Source organism: Mobula hypostoma, chromosome 2, assembly GCF_963921235.1.
Source record: "Mobula hypostoma chromosome 2, sMobHyp1.1, whole genome shotgun sequence".
Classification (NCBI taxonomy): domain Eukaryota; kingdom Metazoa; phylum Chordata; class Chondrichthyes; order Myliobatiformes; family Myliobatidae; genus Mobula; species Mobula hypostoma.
The window spans coordinates 221,678,603-221,698,712 of record NC_086098.1 but is presented as its reverse complement, the minus strand read 5'-3'; the positions used below and the strand labels follow the sequence as shown (position 1 = coordinate 221,698,712).

The 20,110-nt window shown below is 41.4% G+C and overlaps 1 protein-coding gene across 5 annotated transcripts in view; it reads right to left on the bottom strand.

Annotated features, from left to right (window-relative positions):
- LOC134342867 (solute carrier family 12 member 5-like) overlaps positions 1–20,110 on the bottom strand; it is a 1,196,244-nt gene that overhangs the window by 612,329 nt on the left and 563,805 nt on the right. Inside the window, exon 1 of one of the 5 annotated variants that reach the window (XM_063041529.1) lies at positions 17,530–17,682. The exons of the other annotated variants lie outside the window; for them this stretch is intronic. Coding sequence (XP_062897599.1) covers positions 17,530–17,548 — 19 coding nt within the window. The 5' untranslated portion in view covers positions 17,549–17,682. Of the gene's footprint in view, positions 1–17,529; positions 17,683–20,110 lie in introns of those variants that run through there. 5 annotated transcript variants of the gene reach the window in all.

Here is a 20,110-nt window from a genome sequence, read left to right as displayed (position 1 = left end):
TACAGGCTGCGTGGTGTGCCGACAACAACCTGGCCCTTGACACCCAGAAGACCAAGGAGATCATTGTGGACTTCAGGCACGCTAGGAGCCACACTCTCATCCCCATCTACATCAATGGAGCTGTAGTGGAGCATGTATCAAGCCTCAAGTTCCTTGTTGTCCACATTTCCGAGGATCTCACCTGGTCCCTGAACTCCTCCATCCTGATCAAAAAGGTGCAACAGCGCCTTTATTTCCTGCGGAGCATCAAGAAAGCTCACCTCTGTCCCGGGATACTGACGGACTTTTACCGCTGTACAATTGAGAGCATACTCACCAACTGCATCTCAGTGTGGCATGGCAATTGTCCCGTATCGGATCGCAAAGCACTCCAGCGCGTGGTGAAAACTGCCCAGTGGATTATCAGCACCCAATTGCCCACCATTGAGAACATCTACCATAAACGCCGTCTGAGCAGGGTGAAAAGCGTTGTCAGGGATGCATCTCACCCTAACCATGGATTTTTACTCTCCTCCCATCCGGTAGGCGCTACAGGAGCCTCTGCTCCTGCACCAGCAGGGACAGGAAGAGCTTCTTCCCTGAGGCTGTGACACTGCTGAACCTCTCATCACAGCGCTAAGCAGTATTGCATCCGTATTGTACTGTCTCAGTACTTTTATATTTGTATGCTGTAGCACTTCTTTTATTCACAGTTTTTTGTAAATAACACTATTCTTTGCATTTCAGGTCAGATGTTAAATACATTTCATTGGTTTTGTATCTGTACTTGGCATAATGACAATAAAGTTGAATCTAATCTAATCTAAAAGAAAGATTTTCTTTTTTGTAATGATCTCTGCATTCCCTTTAAGATATTTTCAAGCTGAACAACTGAAGTATTTTGGAAATACAGCCACTGATAGAATTAACGAGTGTTGCAAAAAGAGATATTCAACCCACTGAGTCCAGATGAGATCCTATTATCTCATTTTTGGCTCTTTCCATACTTCTTGTTCCCTCACTGAAGCAGCCAACTTAATTAAAGATCAACCAACCTCTCTTCTCCCCATCCCACATCGGGCAGGATATAGAAAAGCCTGAAAGCATGTACCACCAGGCTCAAGGACAGTTTCTGCCCACCGTTATAAGACTAATGAATAGTTCCCTCATATGATAAGATGGATTCTTGACCTCATGATCTACCTTATTATGACTTTGCACATTATTGTTTACCTGCACTGCTCTTTTTCTGCAGGCGATACACTTCGTTCTGCATTGTTATTGTTTTAGCTTGTTTTACCTCAATGCACTGTGTAAAGATCTGATCTGTATGAACTGTTTCTCACTGTATCTCAGTACATGTAACAATAATAAACCAATTCCAATTCCAATTACATTGCCTTGAGTATCACTTTTTCTCAAATGACTCTTCTATTCCCTTTTGGAAACCATGATTGACCATTGCTACTACCCCCACAGGTTGCAAACACCAGATCGTCACCATTTTGTCAATGATTCTGAACCTGTGGCTCCCCGCATACTTAGACTATCCATTAATAGAAACCACTCCTCTCCATTGGCACTACCTAAACATATCATAGGAATACGAGAAATACACTAGCCAACGTGTGCATGACAAGCCATCCCAAACAACAATGACAACAACTTGTGGCAGAGTTCAAAGAGGATAACACATCCAAGCTAGAGCCACTTGCCAGTGTTTGGCCTATAACCATCTAAACATTTCCAATCCATAGAACCCCCATCATCCAGGACGTGCTCACTTCTTATTACTTCCATCAGAGAGGAGATACAGGAGTCTTCAGACACTTAATTTTTTAGAAAGAGCTTCTTCCTGTCCTACATTCAACTTCTAAATGGACAACGAACTAACCCATGAACACGACCTCACTATTTTTGCTCTCCCTTTGCACGATTTATTTAAACGTGATTCTGATTCTGATTATCTTTAAATACTGTAGTACCTGTTTCAACCACTTCCTTCAGCAGTTCATACCATCTTTGTGTAAAATAAATTTCCACTTAAGTTGCTGTTAAAACTCTCCCCTTTCCCCTCAAACTGCTGCCCTTTAATTCTTGATTCTCCAGCCCTGGGAAATAGACTGAGTGCATTCACCCTCTCTATGCCCCTCCTGACTTTAGACAGCTCTATAAACTCATCTCTCAGCCTCCCATGCTGCGAGGATGTTGAGGAAAGGATAAATAGTGAACAGGACTCTATAGGTAACTCATGTTTTTTGAACAGAGTGAAGGAATTTATTTATTTATTTATTGAGATACTGCATGGAATAGACCCTTCGAGCAATGCCGCCCAGCAAAACCCCAATTTAACCCTAATTGCGGGACAATTTACAATGACCAATTAACTTACCAAGTAGTATATCTGTGGACTGTGGGAGGAAACTAGAACACCTGGAGAAAACCCACGTGGTCACGGGAAGAATATACAAATTCTTTGCAAGCAGCGGCGGGAGAGAAAATAACACAGTCCAACCTCCCCTCTGGACTGAATCAGGGCATCAGCCTGCACTTTCTATACTCAAGTGCCTGGACTGGAGCTGGAACACAGAAGTCTCCAATAAAGGGGCAAGATTATGAAGGGATTCGAACAAATCAAGTGAGTAGATGACACATGAACTATAATGTGGGAAAATAAGATGTTTTAGAATCAGATAAAGATTCAGGTTTATCACTGGCATACAATATGTCATCACCTTGTGTTTCTTCCTCCCCTCCCCCCTCCCTTATTCTGACTCCTCATCTTTTTTTCTCCAGTCCTGAAGAAGGGTCTCGGCCCGGACTGTCGACCGTACTCTTTTCCGTGGATGTTGCCTGGCCTGCTGAGTTCTTCCAGCACTTTGTGTGTGTTACAGTATGTCATGATTGTTTTGTGGCAGAAGAACAGTGCCAAACGTTAAAAATTATAAAAATAAATGAATAGTATAAGATGTATAACAAGGTAGTGTTCCTGAGTTTGTGGACCTTTGAGAAATCTGTTTAGAGTGGGAAAGAAGCTGTTCCTAAGATGTTGGGTATGGGTGTTCAAGTTCCATTAACAGTTTTATTGGGCCAAATCAGCTGCCCAGTAAAATGGTGCTCTGTAGCACTGAGGACTACAGTATCCAAAGCAAGCGGGGTTTGTTAATAGTCTGAAATCAGAGAGCTGGACAAATGAATCAGCAAGCTGATAACTAGTGAGGTACCACAGAGACACTGCTGGGACCATTTATAATTTGCATTCATGATTTGGAAGTGCATTAATCCAAGTCTGCTCCATTACGGGCACAACTTCCCCACCATTGATGACATCTTCAAGATTCAATGCCTCAAGCAGGCGGCACCCATCATTTCACTATTTGGGTCATGCATGCTTCTCATTCCTACCATCAGCGAGGAGGTACGGTAGTGTAGCGGCTAGCACAACACTTTACAATACCAGCCACTCTCTATGACTCCCTGTGACTGTGTGGGTTTCCTCCGGGTGCTCCAGTTTCCACCCCCAGTCCAAAGACATACCGATTGATAGGTTAATTGGTCATTGCAAATTGTGATTAGGCTAGGGTTAAACCAGGGGTTTCTGTGTGGACTACTCCGTGCTATATTTCAATAAATAAGTAAAAAGTACAGGAGCCTGAAGACCTACACTTATCATTTCAGGAACAGGCTCTTCCACTCTGCCAGCAGATTTCAGAAGGACCTATGAACCCATGAATACTACTTTGTTATTCTTCTTTTGCATGATTTATTTATTCATTTTTAGTTTTATTTTTTCATAGACCACCATTCCCATGACTCTCCTTTCTGGCTCCCTTAGTTTCCATCTTAGGATAGCAACAAGTATTCATTACATGCCCACAGATTCCTATGGGCTCCCACAAATATTCCAGCTACTCTTCATCCACCACTGCCTCCTGTAAGGATTCCATTCCATTCTCCCAGATTTGCAGTGTTTGTAGTGATGTTGAGACTTTTCATTCAGGTATCTTAATGATGTCTTCCTTCTTTCTGAAGTGTTACCTTCTCTCTGCCATGGTTAACAGACCCTTTGACCACATCTAATCTCACACATTTCTCAAGCATCTTCTTGCACCCTTTCTGTTGCATGGAGCAAGGATTGGTATGCTATGGTCATCACTTTCTGCCCACAGCCTCCACGTTCCACGACTGTCCCTCATGATTTCGACCACGTTCAATGCGATTGCACTGTAAGATGCACCTTCCCCTCCCCTTTGGACATTTCAAAAGGACTGGTTCCCTCCTCCATCTCCACCAAACGCTTAACTTTCTGTGGCCTTTTCCCATGTGACAACTTTGATTTCACTTCTCCACTTCCCACCATCCAGGCACTCAGAGCTGAGTGAAGCAGCAATCCGCCATCACTTCTTCCATCTAGTGTCCTGTATTTGGTGTCTGCAACATGGTCTCTCAAGCCAGAGAAACCAAACACAGGACTGAGTGACCCTAAACTTTTTGTTGCCTACATTTTCTTCCTTTGCAGTTCTACCTCCCCAACATATCTGTCTGTGGTTTCCAACACGGTTATACCGAGGCCCAACAAAAAGAGGCCAGTCACTGTCTAATCGCCTGTCCCTTCACAGTGCAGCCTTTTACTCAATATTAAACCCAACAGCCCCAACAGCGTCAGTTTCCTCACTTTCTGAGTCTGTATCAGAACTGACCTGTGATATTGGTTCTGTTTTATCCTCTCCACTGATGCGCCTGATCTAATAGATATGCCCTTTAGCTGTCGGCTCCTTTTCTCTCTTCTCAATTTCCTACTGATATCCTATTATCACCTTTGTGAACAAAAGACTAGACCCCCCTCCCCACTCCTAAAGCCCCCACTAACCCACTGACTGGATGATATTGTTGACAGCTTAATCCAGGGCACTATCACAGATATTTCTTTGTTTTGACAAACTTCCTCTCACACTCTTTGATACTAGATATTTTCTCTCCTGAATAACTTGTTTAAAATACTGGACTCGATGAAGGATTTTGGCCTGAAGCATCAACTGTTTATTCAATTCCAGAGATGCTGTCTGACCTGCTTAGTTCCTCCAGCATTCTGCATATCTTACTCAGGATTTGCAGAATCTACAGAATCTCTTGTGTTTATTTTCCCCTCCTTCTGAGTTCCAACGCAAAGCCTTTGACCTGAAGCTCCAGCTCCTGTTTCTTTGTCACAGGTGCCACCAGACCTGATGAGAACTGCCAACATTTTCTGTTTTAAGTTTGGACTTCCATCATCTGTGGTCTTCTGATTTTCAATCAGTGGCCACTCTCAGGTTAACATTTCTCATATGAGCACCCCAATTACAGTCTACCCAGCTGTTTCTGTAGGCTAGTCACATCATTCACATACCCAACACTAAATTCTATTCCAAGTTCTGTCAGAGGGAAAGATTATTGGGGGGGGGGGGGCAAAGAGGAGATGGATGCTCTCAAAAGCAAACCATGTAAAACACTAGAGTTGCTCAGCAGGTTAGGCAGCAAGTATGGAGGGAAATAATGTTTTAGGATCAATGAAGGAACCTGGCCCAAAACAACAACTGTCCATTTCCCTCCACTGAGGCTACCTGACCTGCTGAGTTCCCCCAGTATTTTGTGTGTGTTGCCCAAGATTACCGGTTTCTGCAGAATCTCTTATGTGTCAGACGTTCTTAAAACCTCCTTGAAAAAGTATAATATTTCTACTGATTTCTAGAAATCACTGACCATTGCCTCTCAAAGATTAGGAGAGTATTAGGCGATGAACTGAAAACCAAAAACTTTTACAGTGGCATTATAAGAGATGCAACCCAGGAGGCCTAACTCTCTAGCCAAATGCACCACTGGCGGGGGGGGGGGGTGGTGGTGGTCTCACATCAGCTTCAGCAATCACTCAGAAGGAGATTTGACAGGTTTAAGTGATTAGGCAAAAATAATAGGAAAATAAAGGTTGGGGACTGAGACCATTCATTTGTAGAATGAATGGAAAAGCAGAATGCCATTTAAATAGGATGAGACAGATAAATGATCCTGTATGCACTGTTCTGAGAGTCAATGTACATGAATTTGGGATACAGGTTCAAGGAGTAATTAAGGAGTATATGAAAGTTTGTTGCAAGGGAATGGAGAATTCTGACCATAAATGCACAGCAATTTGATGAGATCATGTTTGGAAGGCTGCATGGAGTTTTGGAATCCACATACAAGGAGGCATAGGGTTCATGAGAATGATGTATGGGACGAAGGGATTATGAGGAAAGTTTTAACAGTTTAAGCTTATGTTCATTGGTATCGAAAAGAATGTAAAGAGACCTTATTCAAATGTGTATAAACTCTGACAGAGCTTTGCAAGGTAGATGTTGTAAAGATGCTTCCTGTGACAAAGGGATTGAGATTGAGGGAACATAATGACAAGCTTTTTGATATTTCTTTAAAATCTTTAAAATTCTCCACTTAGTCGGCTAATTCATTAAGTATGTTGAAAGCTAAAATAGATTTCTTTCAACTGCAGTGAACCTGAGGGTTCAATTGATACCAAAGTTAGGATAGCTATGATGTTACAGAATGGTGGACGAGGTTCAATGAGCTTCAAGGCCCATAACTGCTCCTATACAGTACTGTGCAAAAGTATTCGGTGCATTTATATAGGTAGGGTGCCTAAGAATTTTGCACAGTTCTGTGTTTGTTAACATGGAGCAGAGAGTGAGTTTGTAATCTGGCAAGGGCAAAGGATGTTGGAAACGGCGATTGTGGAGCACTGCAGGAGGGGTGTGGGACAGGCGGCAGAGAAGCAGTGCCAGGAGTGGGGGGGGGGGGTGGTGCGGGTGCAGGCGCACCCGGCCCTGAGACATCAGGCAAGGTCATTTGATTCCAAACTATTGGTTTATTGATCATTACGGAATGTTTCTTTGGTGCTTCCTGCTCCCTCCCCTCTCCCTTCCCCTTTACCCAACCATGATTCTCCTCTCTCTCAGTCCACAATATTGAAATCAGGTTAATCACCACTCACATATGCAATGAAACTTTGCGGCAGCAGTACAGTGCAATACATGAAATTACTTCAGCACTGTTCAAGTCTTAGGCACCCTAGCTCTATATGTGGGTCTAGAACTTTTGCACAGTACTGTATGTATTTGTAAATTTCCTTCTGTTTTTATATCGTTAAAACCCAATTTTCAGGGAGTCTTTCACCACAACTGCTGCTGTGTAGTCATTGGACAGCAAGATGATTCTCTCTGCATTTGTGCCCCAGATCATTTCAACAGTAGAGTGGCCATACAGAATTCCCTCCTCTTTACTCTCCCCAAGTATCTCAGAACAAAATATGATTTTTTGATTATTTCAGCTCTTCTCCTTTTCAGTGATGGTCATTACCATTAAACTGAAATCTCCAAATTTAAACCAAAATATCTGATTGATTATTTTGATCTTGTCTAGTACTCATTATCATTCTGGCATTGCTTGGTGGAATATTCCCTTTTAATCAAATCTCATTCACCTGCATTCAGAATACAGAAGATCTTTAGGGAGGAGTGTCTGATGTTAACATGAGTTCAAAAGTGATACTAATCAATTTATTCAACTCACTGTAAAACACCTTTTGGATTTTAAGTATTCTGACTTAAAGCATCATTTAGAGTTTGATTTTGTTTGATGAGGACTGAGTCTACTTTACATCTCTCCCATTGGAATGGCTGTACAAAGGCAAAACAACCTTGATATATTTCAGTTTATACAATGCAATCCTGCAGTAATTCACTTAGTTTCAGTGGTGACATTTTGAACTATCTTCTCTGGATAATTTATCTACTTGCTCTGGCAGACTCAAGGCCAAACATATTAGGAGATGGCCACAATCTTATCTGCTTAGCTCCTCGTACAAAATACCTTCCTCAGGAGCTGATAAGCTTATCGAAAAAGGATCTAATGCTTTACTGGCGAATGTGACAACTAAACTCTTCTTGGGCTTCCAGCCAGGTACAGGTAGCAAGTTTACACAATGTTTCGATGACAAATGCTGCCATCTTCATCAGGGATGATGCCTAGGCATGTCTAGTCCAGTGGTATATATACCCCAATTGTCTGCTCCTCCTAATTGGTTAGTCCCCATCCAATCAGGTTTCCGCTGTCTCACCTTGTTTACAGTCGAATTCCAATGGTGCCAGTGGCTCTTGGATGTGCCTGGTGAAGGAAGCCATTGAAATAAAACTAGACGAAAAGAAATTCAACAAAGATGAAGATCTCACTCTAAGTAAGAACTGGAATTTGATTGTTAAAAAAAGGCAGGACAGCAGAAACCTGATTGGATGAGGACTAACCAATTAGATGACAGGGGTATGTTGACCACCAGACTAGACATGCCCTGGTATCATCCCTGATGAAGGTGGCAGAGCTCATCATTGAAACGTCAGTTAAAATCGATACCTGTACCCAGCTGGATGCCCAGGAAGAGTTTATTCATGATAAATTTATCCTTATCCCAGAAGAAATGTTCATTGAGAATAATGCCTTTGATTCAATTCCTTGCCATAAATCAACAATAGTGTTATTAATGGAAAATAGGTACCAAATCTTTTTTGAATTAAAAATAGAAAATTTCCATTTTATAGGGAGAATCAATTCCCTGCAGATCCCTGATATTCAATGTTTCAGAACAGATTGAATTAGCATTCTCATTTACAGCACTCAAACCAAATTAAAATGTTGGTATTGTGCTAGTGTCCCTTTTGAGGTACAGTATTACTTCTCGTGATTCAGAAGAGATGATAATTATAGCAACTAGACTATTATATAATGATTTACAGTAGATTTCAGTTCAATGCTCATCAAATAACACATAGCAGTGTATATACCCACTGTGAAGAGAATTCATCCGAGCTCCTTGAATCCTGTGAAATCAGTGTAATTTGTATGCCTGGAGTCACACAAAAGCCAGAAATCTTTGAGCTGGGGGTGGTGGGGGGGAAGGGAATCGGAGAAGCTACACAGGGAGGTTAGCTTTTGAGCGTTGCTAAGGAGAAGAGGAGTGACAACTACTGTAAGACTGATGACTAATAATCTTAGCAAAAACAAAACTCCTTATATGTACTTACGCGTTCTTTCAACCAGAAAATCTGCCTGTTGCAAGATACAGGACCAAGAGGGATGAATATTGACAATAACTCAATAGCAGATTGCAACAGTATTCTTGCTGCATCATAAAGCAGTAAAATCAGGAGAAACAGCTTGCAATCGAGCAAGACTCCTCATGTTGCTGCCAGCTCCTTCAATTTGGTTTTACGTAATGCTTTACTAAATATGAAGAAGCAGTACAGAAACATTGCTGGCAGGCTCATTGTCCGTGTTTGATTACTGGTGATGATAAAGAAGGAAAAATGAGATAAACTTCATGGAGAGAAATTGGAACTAACGAATAACAGATAAAAGATGAGTAGGTGTAAGCAACCCCTAAGAAACTTGGATACTGTGTTCATTTCTGATTACTTAATTATAGGAAGGGTGTAGGAGCTTTTAGGGAGAATACACAGTACCAGGATGCTGCCTGGGTTAGAGAGCATGCCTTATGAGGATAGTTTGAGTAGGCTAGGGCTTTTCTCTTTGGATTGAGGGAGGATGAGAGGTGAATTGATAGAGGCGTAGAAGATGACAAAAGGTATTGGTCAGGTGGACAGCAAAAGCCTTTCTCAAGGTTGAAATGGCTAATACCAGCAGGCACAATTTTAAGGTGATTGGAGGAAAGCCTAGGGGAGTGGGATGTTAGAGATAGGATTTTTACTTAGATTGTGGTGAATGCATGGAATGCCCGGCCAGGGGTGGTGGTAGAAGCAGGCACATTAGGGACATTTAACAAACTCTTATATAGGCACAGGGATGAAAGAAAAATGGAGGGCTATGAAGGTGGGAAGGGTTAGATTGATCTTAAAGTAGGTCAGAAGGTTGGCTTGTACTATACTGTAGGGCCCGTACTGAACTGTAGGGCCTGTACTGAACTGTAGAGCCTGAACTGTAGGGCCTGTACTGAACTGTAGGGCCTGTACTGTAAGGCCTCTACTGTACTGTAGGGCCTATCTGAACTGTAGGGCCTGTACTGAACTGTAGCGTCTATACTGAACTGTAGTGTTCCATGTTCTATTAAGAAAGATGATGGGAAGGAATAGAATGTACAATGATTGGTAATTTCATTCCCATTGTTTCATACAAAGCCAGATTTCAGACTTTCAATATAATGGAAGTTCGCAAAAAATATTCAGTGCTGCATAAACGGCAGATAACTCCAACCTGTTGAACACTTCTTGATATTATTTCTCCTTAAAAATTTTAACTACAGTGTGGATCAGCTGGTTGCAGGATCTTAGAAGGCAACAGATAATGAAAATGGGTCATTATATAATCAACTCAGGCACCATTTAATATTCGTGTATTTATCATGCTGTAAATTTTTGTCCTGCAGGTCTCCTGATGTCAGTGGCACTTAATGCCAGGTCTCACAATATTGTTCCTTTAAGTTTCAGCAAACTGGCACACTGTGTCTTCAGTTTTACTGAGATTGCTAGATAAATCTAGTTTGGAGACCTGAGCCCCAATTCAAGTTTGCATGATGAATTTGTGTATCACAAGTAAAAGGTGCTAATATATTGGTTTATTATTGTCACATGCACCTAGTTACAGTGAAAAAGCTTGTCTTACATACTGTTCAGACACAATGCACTGAGGTAGAACAAGGTAAAACGATAACAATGCAGAACAAGGTGTAACAGCTACAGAGAGAATGCAGTGCTGGTAAGCAATAAGGTGTGAGATCATAACAAGGTGGATTGTTCGGTCAGGGATTCATTTTATTGTTGCAGGCTGCTAATGTGGATCATGCAAGGAACGGCCAGGTTCAGTTTTGCATTTGGCATAACTTCACACAGAAATGCCCCTTTGAGCCAGTGCTCTGGGTTATACTGATCTTTGTCTGATAAGTGTTTAAGTGGCGAGTTATGGCTTATGTATAGAGAGATGTAACGGTTGAAATCAAAATTACCCCTTACACCGCCACAGCACATCAACAGGAAGATGAAGCTTGGTTACATTCACTGCACTCCAAAAGACGTAAGATCACAAGATATAGGAGCAGAATTAGGCCATCTGGCCTATTGAGTCTGCTCCACCATTCCATCCATTCAGCTGGCATCTCCCCATAATCTTTGACGACCTTACTAATCAAGAACCTATCAACATCTGCTTTAAAGATACCCAGTGACTTGGCCTCCACAGCCGTCTGTAACAATGAATTCCACAGATTCACCATCCTCTAGCTAAAGAAATTCCTCCTCATCTCTGTTCTAAATGGATGTCCCTCTGTTCTGAGTTTATGCACCATGGTCCTAGACTCCACCAATATTAGAAACATCCTTTCCACATCCACTCTATCTGACCCTTTCAATATTTGATAGGTTTCAATAATATGCCCCTCATTCTTTTAAGCTCCAGTGAGTACAGGCCCAGAGCCACCAAATGCTCCTCATATGTTAACCCTTTCAGTTCCAGGATAATTTTCTTGAATCTCCTCTGGACCCTCGCCAATGCCGGCACATTCTTTCTTAAATAAACTGGTTATTTTCCTTCACATCATTCTCAGCTGATAATCTTGACCAATTAAGAGGAGAAAGTTCCTCGCTTGAAGCAACCAGACGCTACAGCTTGGTCCTTTTCCCCACAGACAATGGTTGAGGTGCAGCGTCCTTTGTTCTGAGATAGAAAGCGATGTTCTAAATCAAAAATTCGGCCACAAAATCTTGACCAACAAGACGGCAGTGCTAGCTTTAAATTCTTAGATTCTAGTCAGGGATTTCAGTCACCCAAAGCTATCAATCTGTCCATGTATATAACAGTTAATTGTACATTCTGTTCTATAGGATTGCTTTTCAATTTATATTTACTGTGTTTTGTTTCTTTTCTATTATGTTCTTTATTCTTCTTATGTTTTTAATGCTGCATCAGATCAAGATTAACAAAGATTTCAGTCTCCTTTACACTCATGTCAGAATTATCTTAAATAACCTTGAAATGTTGAACTTTGCAAGCGTGTTAAGGATGTGTTACACACATAGAGAACCCATCTTTTGGACGTGTTAAATCAAGGCCTCATCCACTGTATTTGGTGGACCCAGAGCAGAAGGACTGTGTCCTGTCCAGTGCTAACTCCCAACACCATAAAATGGAGGATTTGCTAATTTACTCTCATTTTCTGGAAGTCTTCTGAGCACAAATTGGCTACTCTGCCACCTCATATTTTAAAGTCTATAGTTTCTCATAATTTCTTGTGATATAGAAGGAGGCTATTTGACCCGCTATGTCTGGGGTCATGAAATGTTCCATGCAAATGTAATTTTACAAATATATTGTTTAATTAAATTTGATCTGTGCTTCTTTATCCACTCAGACAGATATTTGGTTTGCATACAAAGTAAAGCAGCTCCCTACATTCCCTCTGAAAGGAGAAAAATGTATAACGTGGAGGAATAGATCTGAGGAAAGAAATGCAAACTGGATGACCTGTGAAGGGAGGAATAATTGATTTTCTTTTAACTAGGAACTAAATACAGCATTCATTGTTAAACCTCTTTTACTACATGGGGCATATGTTGGAATTGGATCTGGAACTGGAATTACTGAGACACAGTGAGAGGCTTTAAGAACATAAGAAATAGGAGCAGGAGTTGGCCATCTGGCCTGTCGAGCCTGCTCTGCCATTCAGTAAGATCATGGCTGATCTGATAAGATCAAGGCTGCTTGCCTTGCTTACTGTTCATACAGATCAATTCATTATAAAGTGCACTGAAGTAGCACAAGGTAGAAACAACAGCATAATGTAGAATACATCAATTGCAGAGAAGTGCAGTTCAGGTAGACGATGAGGTGCAACATCATATAACAAGGTAGACAGCGCGATCAAGTGTCCTTCTTACAATGGCAGTGATGTCCAATCAGGGTTCAATTCCCGCCACTGTCTGTAAGGAGTTTGTACATTCTCCCCATGACCATGTGGGTTTTCTCCAAGTTCTCTGCTTTCCTCCCCCATTTCAAAGATTTATGGATTAGGATTAGCAGGTTATAGACATGCTATGTTGGCACCAGAAACGTGGCAACATTTGCAGGCCGCCAAACACAATCCTCGCTGATTTGTTTTGATGAAAAAGACATACTGTATCTCTGTATGTTTGAAGGTACATATGACAAATAAAGCTAATTTTGATTGTATTAGAAAAATATTCAATAGTCTTATAACAGTGGGTTAGAAGCTGTCCTTGAGATGGTGGTACGTGCTTTCAGACTTTTGTATCTTCTGCCTGATGAAAGAGGGGAGAAGTGAATGACTGGGTTGGTGGGGTGCCAGGGCAGCCTGTAGTTGTTGGAATTTTAATTTTTCATCATTGATTGGTTCTTTATCTGAAGAGATAATGTCAGCATTGTTTGGATCAACTCAAAATCCACAACAACCAATCAGCATGTTGTGCCTGTTTTGAAAATGCAACCAAGCCATAGTCATTTGTCAATATGAAGGGGTGGACTTAAAGAGACAGAGAGGCGTAACAGTTAACTTTATCACAGGGATTATTGTTGTGCTGCACTATTAAGTGTATAACTGATAGTAGCTTTATGGTGCACTAATTATGTCTTTCTGATCAATGGGTACATTTCCAATATCAAAGTTCAGTAAATACAAGGAATAAGTTTTTTTAAGGAAACTTGTCTCAGAACTAAAATCAGATGTTGGAAATCTAAACCAAAGCTGTAAATTACCTTTCAACAATCTGTCCTGTGACCAGCATGTAAGTGCCATTACAAAGAACAGCACCCCTACTTTCTTAGAAGTTTGTGCAGATTTGACATGGCATCTAAAACTTTGATAAACCTCTATAGATACACAGTGGAAAGTGTCCTGACTGGTTGCATCACAGCCTGGTATGGAAACACCAATGCCTAAGAGCAGAAATGCCTACAAAAAAGTGATGGCTATAGCACAGTACATCAAAGGCAAAGCCCTACCTGCCATTGAGCATGTCTACAAAAAGCGCTACCACCAAGAGAACTGCATCCAGTGTCAAGGATCTCAACTGCCCAGGCCATGCTCTGCTCTTGCTGCTGCCATCAGGAAGGAGGTACAGGAGCCTTAGATCCCACAACACTACCTTCAGCCATCTCACTCCTGAACCAACGTAGATATCTTCACTCACCTCAAATCTGAACTGATTCCACAACCTATGGACTCATTTACAACAGTCTGCAACTCATGTTTTCAGTATTATTCACTTACTTAGGTTTTTTTTTGTATTTGCACAGTTTGTCTTCTTTTGCACATTGATTGTCCATAGTTTTTCATTGATTCTATTGCATTTCTTTGTTCTACTATGAGCGCCTGGAAAACAAGAAACTCAGGGACATATGGAAAAGTATGCACACTTTGATAATAAATTTACTTTGAATTCAGAGTTTTCAACAATCTGAAACATTGACTGTTTGTCCGCAGATGCTGCCTGACTTGTTGAGATTTTCTGGCATTTTCTGTTTGTATTTTCATAGAACTGTTGCTAATTCTCATTTCATAACAGCTGCTAGGTGGGGCAAAGGATAAAGCCCTGAGTAATCTTAGATATCATAGGCAGAGAAATATAAACACTAGGTACAGACATTGCTATTTCTTCGTAGGATTTGCCTTTAACTACATCCTGTATTTGTAAGCATCAAGCTAAAAAACATGCATGCAGAATGGTATGGTTAATTATAGTAACAATTAATCAGAAAGACAATCTTTGTTAAATGCATTTTGCTGTGGTGTAACAATCACTTTGTTTCTTCCTGCATTTGAACTGGAATGACTTGCAAAGTTACCCAAACGATTGAATTATGTAGCTGCATTAAACATACTTCCAAGTACAATAATGAGAGGAATAATTCCCCATGGTTTTGGTGTAACTATCCTTTTTTAGATTCCCCAAGAGAGAGTCTTCTTCTTCTGTTACCTTTACTATTCAGTGGCCTAGATTTCCACACAAATCATTTGATCGAGAGAAACTTCTCCAGTTTTATAATATGGAATCAGAATTCATGCATAAAATGGCCACACACTGTACAATTTCCCAATCCAAAATTGCAAAAGGATCTGTATTGTAGATATTAACTCTTGATGTATGCCTCAAAATCTGTTAAAATCTTTTACCAGGTACGGTTTTATTTCCTTTGAGTTCCTGTTTTGAACCATTGCAGTCCAGTTGTTGAAAGAACCATCAAAGCAGTTAGATTAGTTTCCAGGATTTAGACCCAGAGATGATAAATTATGTTGTAAAACTAGGAAAGTGCTATAGAGCTACTTAAACAAAGATGCCATACCATCTTAAAAGTTTCTTCCCCCAGGAAGTTCATCTGATCTGATTCTTGTTAGCCCCCCTCATCTCCCTCATCTCCCTCTATCAATTATCTATTATCTAACAACATTATCTATTACCTCCCCATCATTCTCCACACAGTAAACACTTTAAACCATTTTTATAATGCTGTTTACATTGTAAATACAAGCTGATATTTATGTATTTATGCACATTTTATTCCATATCTATCCTTTAACCTCTAACTTGATTTTCTGCATAATGTTTTATAATTGTTGAATTTGTTTTCGCATGCCACATCCTGACCAACACACCGCAGCAAATTCCTAATACACATATGTGTATATGACAAATGAAGTTGACCCTTGATCATTGAATGATGGAGGTTGGGGAGAAGTTACTTGAGGGTGGGAGGGTAGTGGATGCCAGTAGGTTAGAACCTTGTTAACTTTACCAGACAACAAGAGCAGTACAACAAAACAGTGTCCATTAACAGGTCTGTCGGGCTCCACTGAGCCCTTAGTGGTGTGATGGGATCAACGCCTACCAATGAAGTAACACGTATCAGAATTTGTTGATTTGGCTTCACCAATCTTCATGACTTCATGGAAGTAGCATTTTATGTCAGAAGCATTACTATTGATAATCCTCAGACTGCAAACTATAATTTATAATGTTTTAAATGGGCTAATGATTAAGGTCAAAGTAGTTGTGTTTAATCAAAACCTTGGGAATAGATCCATAGAGTCATAGAACACTGCAGCACAGAAACACACACTTCAATCCATCCAGTCTAGACCCAACTGTTTTTCTGCTTGTTGCCATTAGCCTACACCTGGACAATAGTCTTCCACACCCTTCCCATCCACACACTCATCCAAACTTCTCTTAAATGTTGAAATTGAATCCACATCCATCACTTCTGTTGGCAACTTGTTCTACCCACTTAAGTGAAAAACTTCCCCACTGGGTTCCCTTTAAATACTTTACTTTTCACCCTTTGCTTATGAGCTTTATTTCTAGGCTTAGTCAGTCTCAAGAGAAAAAGCCTGCCTGTATTTACTTTATCTATACCTCTCATAATTTTGTATACCTCTGACAAATCTCCCCTCATTTTCTTATGCTTGAGGGAATGAAGTCTATTCAACCTTTCAACCTTTCCCTATAAGTCAGCTTCTCAAGGGCCAGCAACATCCTTGTAAATTTTCTCTGTACTCTTTCAATCTTATTACATTAACCAGAATATTAAAAAGGTAGAGAAAATCAGGGTATAACTAGGGTGGTTGAACCATAGCAGGGAGAGCGAGCCGAATGCCGAAAAAGATGATCTTGCCATAGTAACAGATTTGTGAATATTTCTTGTTGACGACATTGTCTTGCTCACAGTGATACTTGGCCCTAATTACAAGTCAAATTAAATGTGAATACATGGTCGGTACAGAGGAAGCATTAGAATGAATTAAACAAATGACAGAAGTTGATGAAACAACGATAGATGAAATTTTGAAAAATGCTTATCAAATATAGACAGTAATAAATCATGAGGAAATCAATAGTGATCTTGGATTCCCACTCGGCACAATGATCAGAATTTCCATCACTGCGCTCAACAGATTGAAGTGCATGTTGAATTAGCCAGTGCAGTTAAGCATATTCCATAGTAGGGCACAAGTAAATGATATAACACTCTGAGCACCATACCCATTCAGACACCAGGGATCAGAGTCATAAAGGTAACACGCACAAAATGATGGATTAACTTGGCAGTTCAGGCAGTATCTATGAAAAGGATTACAGAGTTGATGTTTTGGGCTGAGACCCTCCGTTAACTCTTTATTTCTCTCCACAGATGTTGCCTGACCGGCTGAGTTCGTCCAGCGTCTTGTGTGTGTTACTCTGGTTTTCCAGCACCTGCAGAATCACCAGTGTCTAAGAGTCATAACGGTGTTCCCTGATGTTGGAGGTTATATTTTGAGGTAAGATTAGGGAAGTATAGAACACAGGAGTCAGGCAAATGATCAGTGCCTGTGATGCTTGCAATACTAAAGACATCACTAAACATATCCTGATGAAAAATTTAAACATTTTTACCCCTAGCTGGAACATATGGCTCTTCCATCCATGTAAATAAGCTGCACTAATGGGAACTATCACATCCAATTCTTACCGGAATGTCGAGTTGCCATGATTCAGATTGGTCGTTTGGTCTGTTTTCCCACACGTGGTGTCTGTTTCCTTCTCTAGTCACCTCTATACACAAGTCCATTCAATAAATCATTGTCCCTGTACCAAAAAAGACCAAGGTAACGTGCCTGAACGACTGGCGTCCTGTCACACTCACCTCAATAATAAGCAAATGCTTTGAGAGGCTGGTCAAGGATTACATCTGCAGCTTGCTACCACCCAAAATGGGCCCCCTAATATTCGCCTACCAACACAACCGATCAACAGGTGACGCAATAGCCACCGAACTACATACCATCCTTACATATCAGGAGAAGAAGGATGCTTATGTGAGAATGCTGTTCTTGGACTACAGTTCAGCATTCAACACCATAGTTCCATGCAGGCTTGAGAAGAAGCTCAGAGACCTCGGCCTTGACCCTGCCTTGTGCAGCTGGATCCTGGACTTCCCGTCAGATCGCCAGAAGGTTGTAAGAGTGGGCTCCCTCACCGCCAACCCTCTGACTCTCAATACAGGAGCCCCTCAGGGATGCGTACTGAATCCCCTCCTTCACTCCCTGTATACCCGTGACTATATTGCCCCCCACAGCTCCAATCTGCTAATTAAATTTGCTGACGACACTATAATGATTGGCTTTATCTCAAACGATAATGAGGTGGCCTACAGGGAAGAAGTCATTTCACAGTGTGTCAAGAAAACAACCTCTCCCTCAATGTCACAAAAACAAAGGTGCTATTTGTGGATTACAGGAGGAATGGAGATGGGCTAACCCCTATTGACATCAATGGATCTGGGGTTGAGAGGGTAAACAGCTTCAAGTTCCTTGGCATCCACATCACTGAGGACCTCACGTGGTCTGTACACACCAGCTGTGTGGTGGAAAAGGCACAGCAGCGCCTTTTTCACCTCAGACGGTTGAGGAAGTTTGGTATGGGCCTCCAAATCCTAAGAACGTTCTACAGGGGCACAATTGAGAGCATCCTGACTGGCTGCATCACTGTCTAGTATGGGAACTGTACCTCCCTTAATTGCAGGACTCTGCAGAGAGTGGTGCGGACAGCCCAGTGCATCTGTAGTTGTGAACTTCCTATAATTCAGGACATTTACAAGGACAGGTGTGTAAAGAGGGCCCGTAGGATCATTGAGGACCCAAGTCAACCCAACCACAATCTATTCCAGCTGCTACCATCCAGGAAGTGGTACAACAGCATAAAAGCTAGGACCAACAGGCTCCGGGACAGCTTCTTCCACCAAGCCATCAGACTGATGAACTCACACTGATTTGAGTGTACTCTATATCACATTGACTGTTCTATTTATTATAAATTACTATGATTGCATATGGCACATTTAGATGGAGACGTAACATAAAGATTTTTGCTCCTCATGTATGTGAAGGATGTAAGAAATAAAGTCAATTCAATACTTTGTTATATCTGGGTCTCATAGAATGGAGAATGGTAACTGTTGCTAAAACAAAGACTTATTACTTGCACTAGTCCCTTTGAGATGGCTTATTGTGTTAGCTTGATAAAAGACTGCCTTTCTTAACAACACAAGAGATTCTGCAGATGCTGGAACCATTGGGCTAGACACACAAAGTGATGGAAGAACTCAACAGATCAGGCAGCATCTATGGAGGGGAATTAACAGTCGATGGTCTGACACCCTTCATCAGAACTGGAAAGAAAGGGGGAAGAACCCAGAATAAGAAGGCGGGGTGAGGAGGGGGAGGAAAAGGAGGGCAAGCTGGCAGGTGATAGGTGGAAAGCAGTTGAGGGGGGAGGTGGGTGGGCAGGGCAGGTGCTGGGATGTGATAGGTGGAAGGGGTAAAGGGCTGAAGACGAAGGGATCTCACAGGAAATTTCAGTGGGCCATGGAAGAAAAGGAAGGAGGAGAGGCATCAGAGGGAAATGATGAACTGGTGAGGAGAGTAGATGGGGTGAGGGGGAATCAGAACGGGGAATGGAAAAGGGGGGGGGGAATTGCTGTAAGTTAGAGAACTGAATGATTTCTCCTAAAGGGGCATTCTTAAATGCCCCTTGGGCTTTCAGACTCTTAAGGACAATTCAAATCTAGGTCTTCATCTTCGTCCAAGTTCTATTGCTGACTCAGTAGAGTGATAGCAAATATCTAAAGGATCTAAGCAGAATTTTGTTCTTTCAGTCTCTGAGTTTCAACATGGTGGCCATCTTAGTTAATGCCCGAGTTGTTTCAAACTCCTGGAGTGCACATCTTGCACAACCCCTCATGGTCTCAGAACACATCCTCCATAGTCAAGAAAGGTCACCAATGCCCCTACTTTCTGAGGCTGCAGAGCGCTTGATGATGCACATCAATACTCACAACCCTCTACGGAGGCTCAGTTGAGAGCATCGTTAAATGCTGTATCACTGCATGGTACAGAAACTCAACTGTGATGGACAGAAGAGCTTTACAAAAGGCAGTTAAAACTACCCATCACATTACCAGCATCAGCCTAGCCACCATCAAGGACATATATACAGAAAAAAGCCAGTGATATTATGAAGAATCCCATACTCCCTACTCATGGACTGTTTGT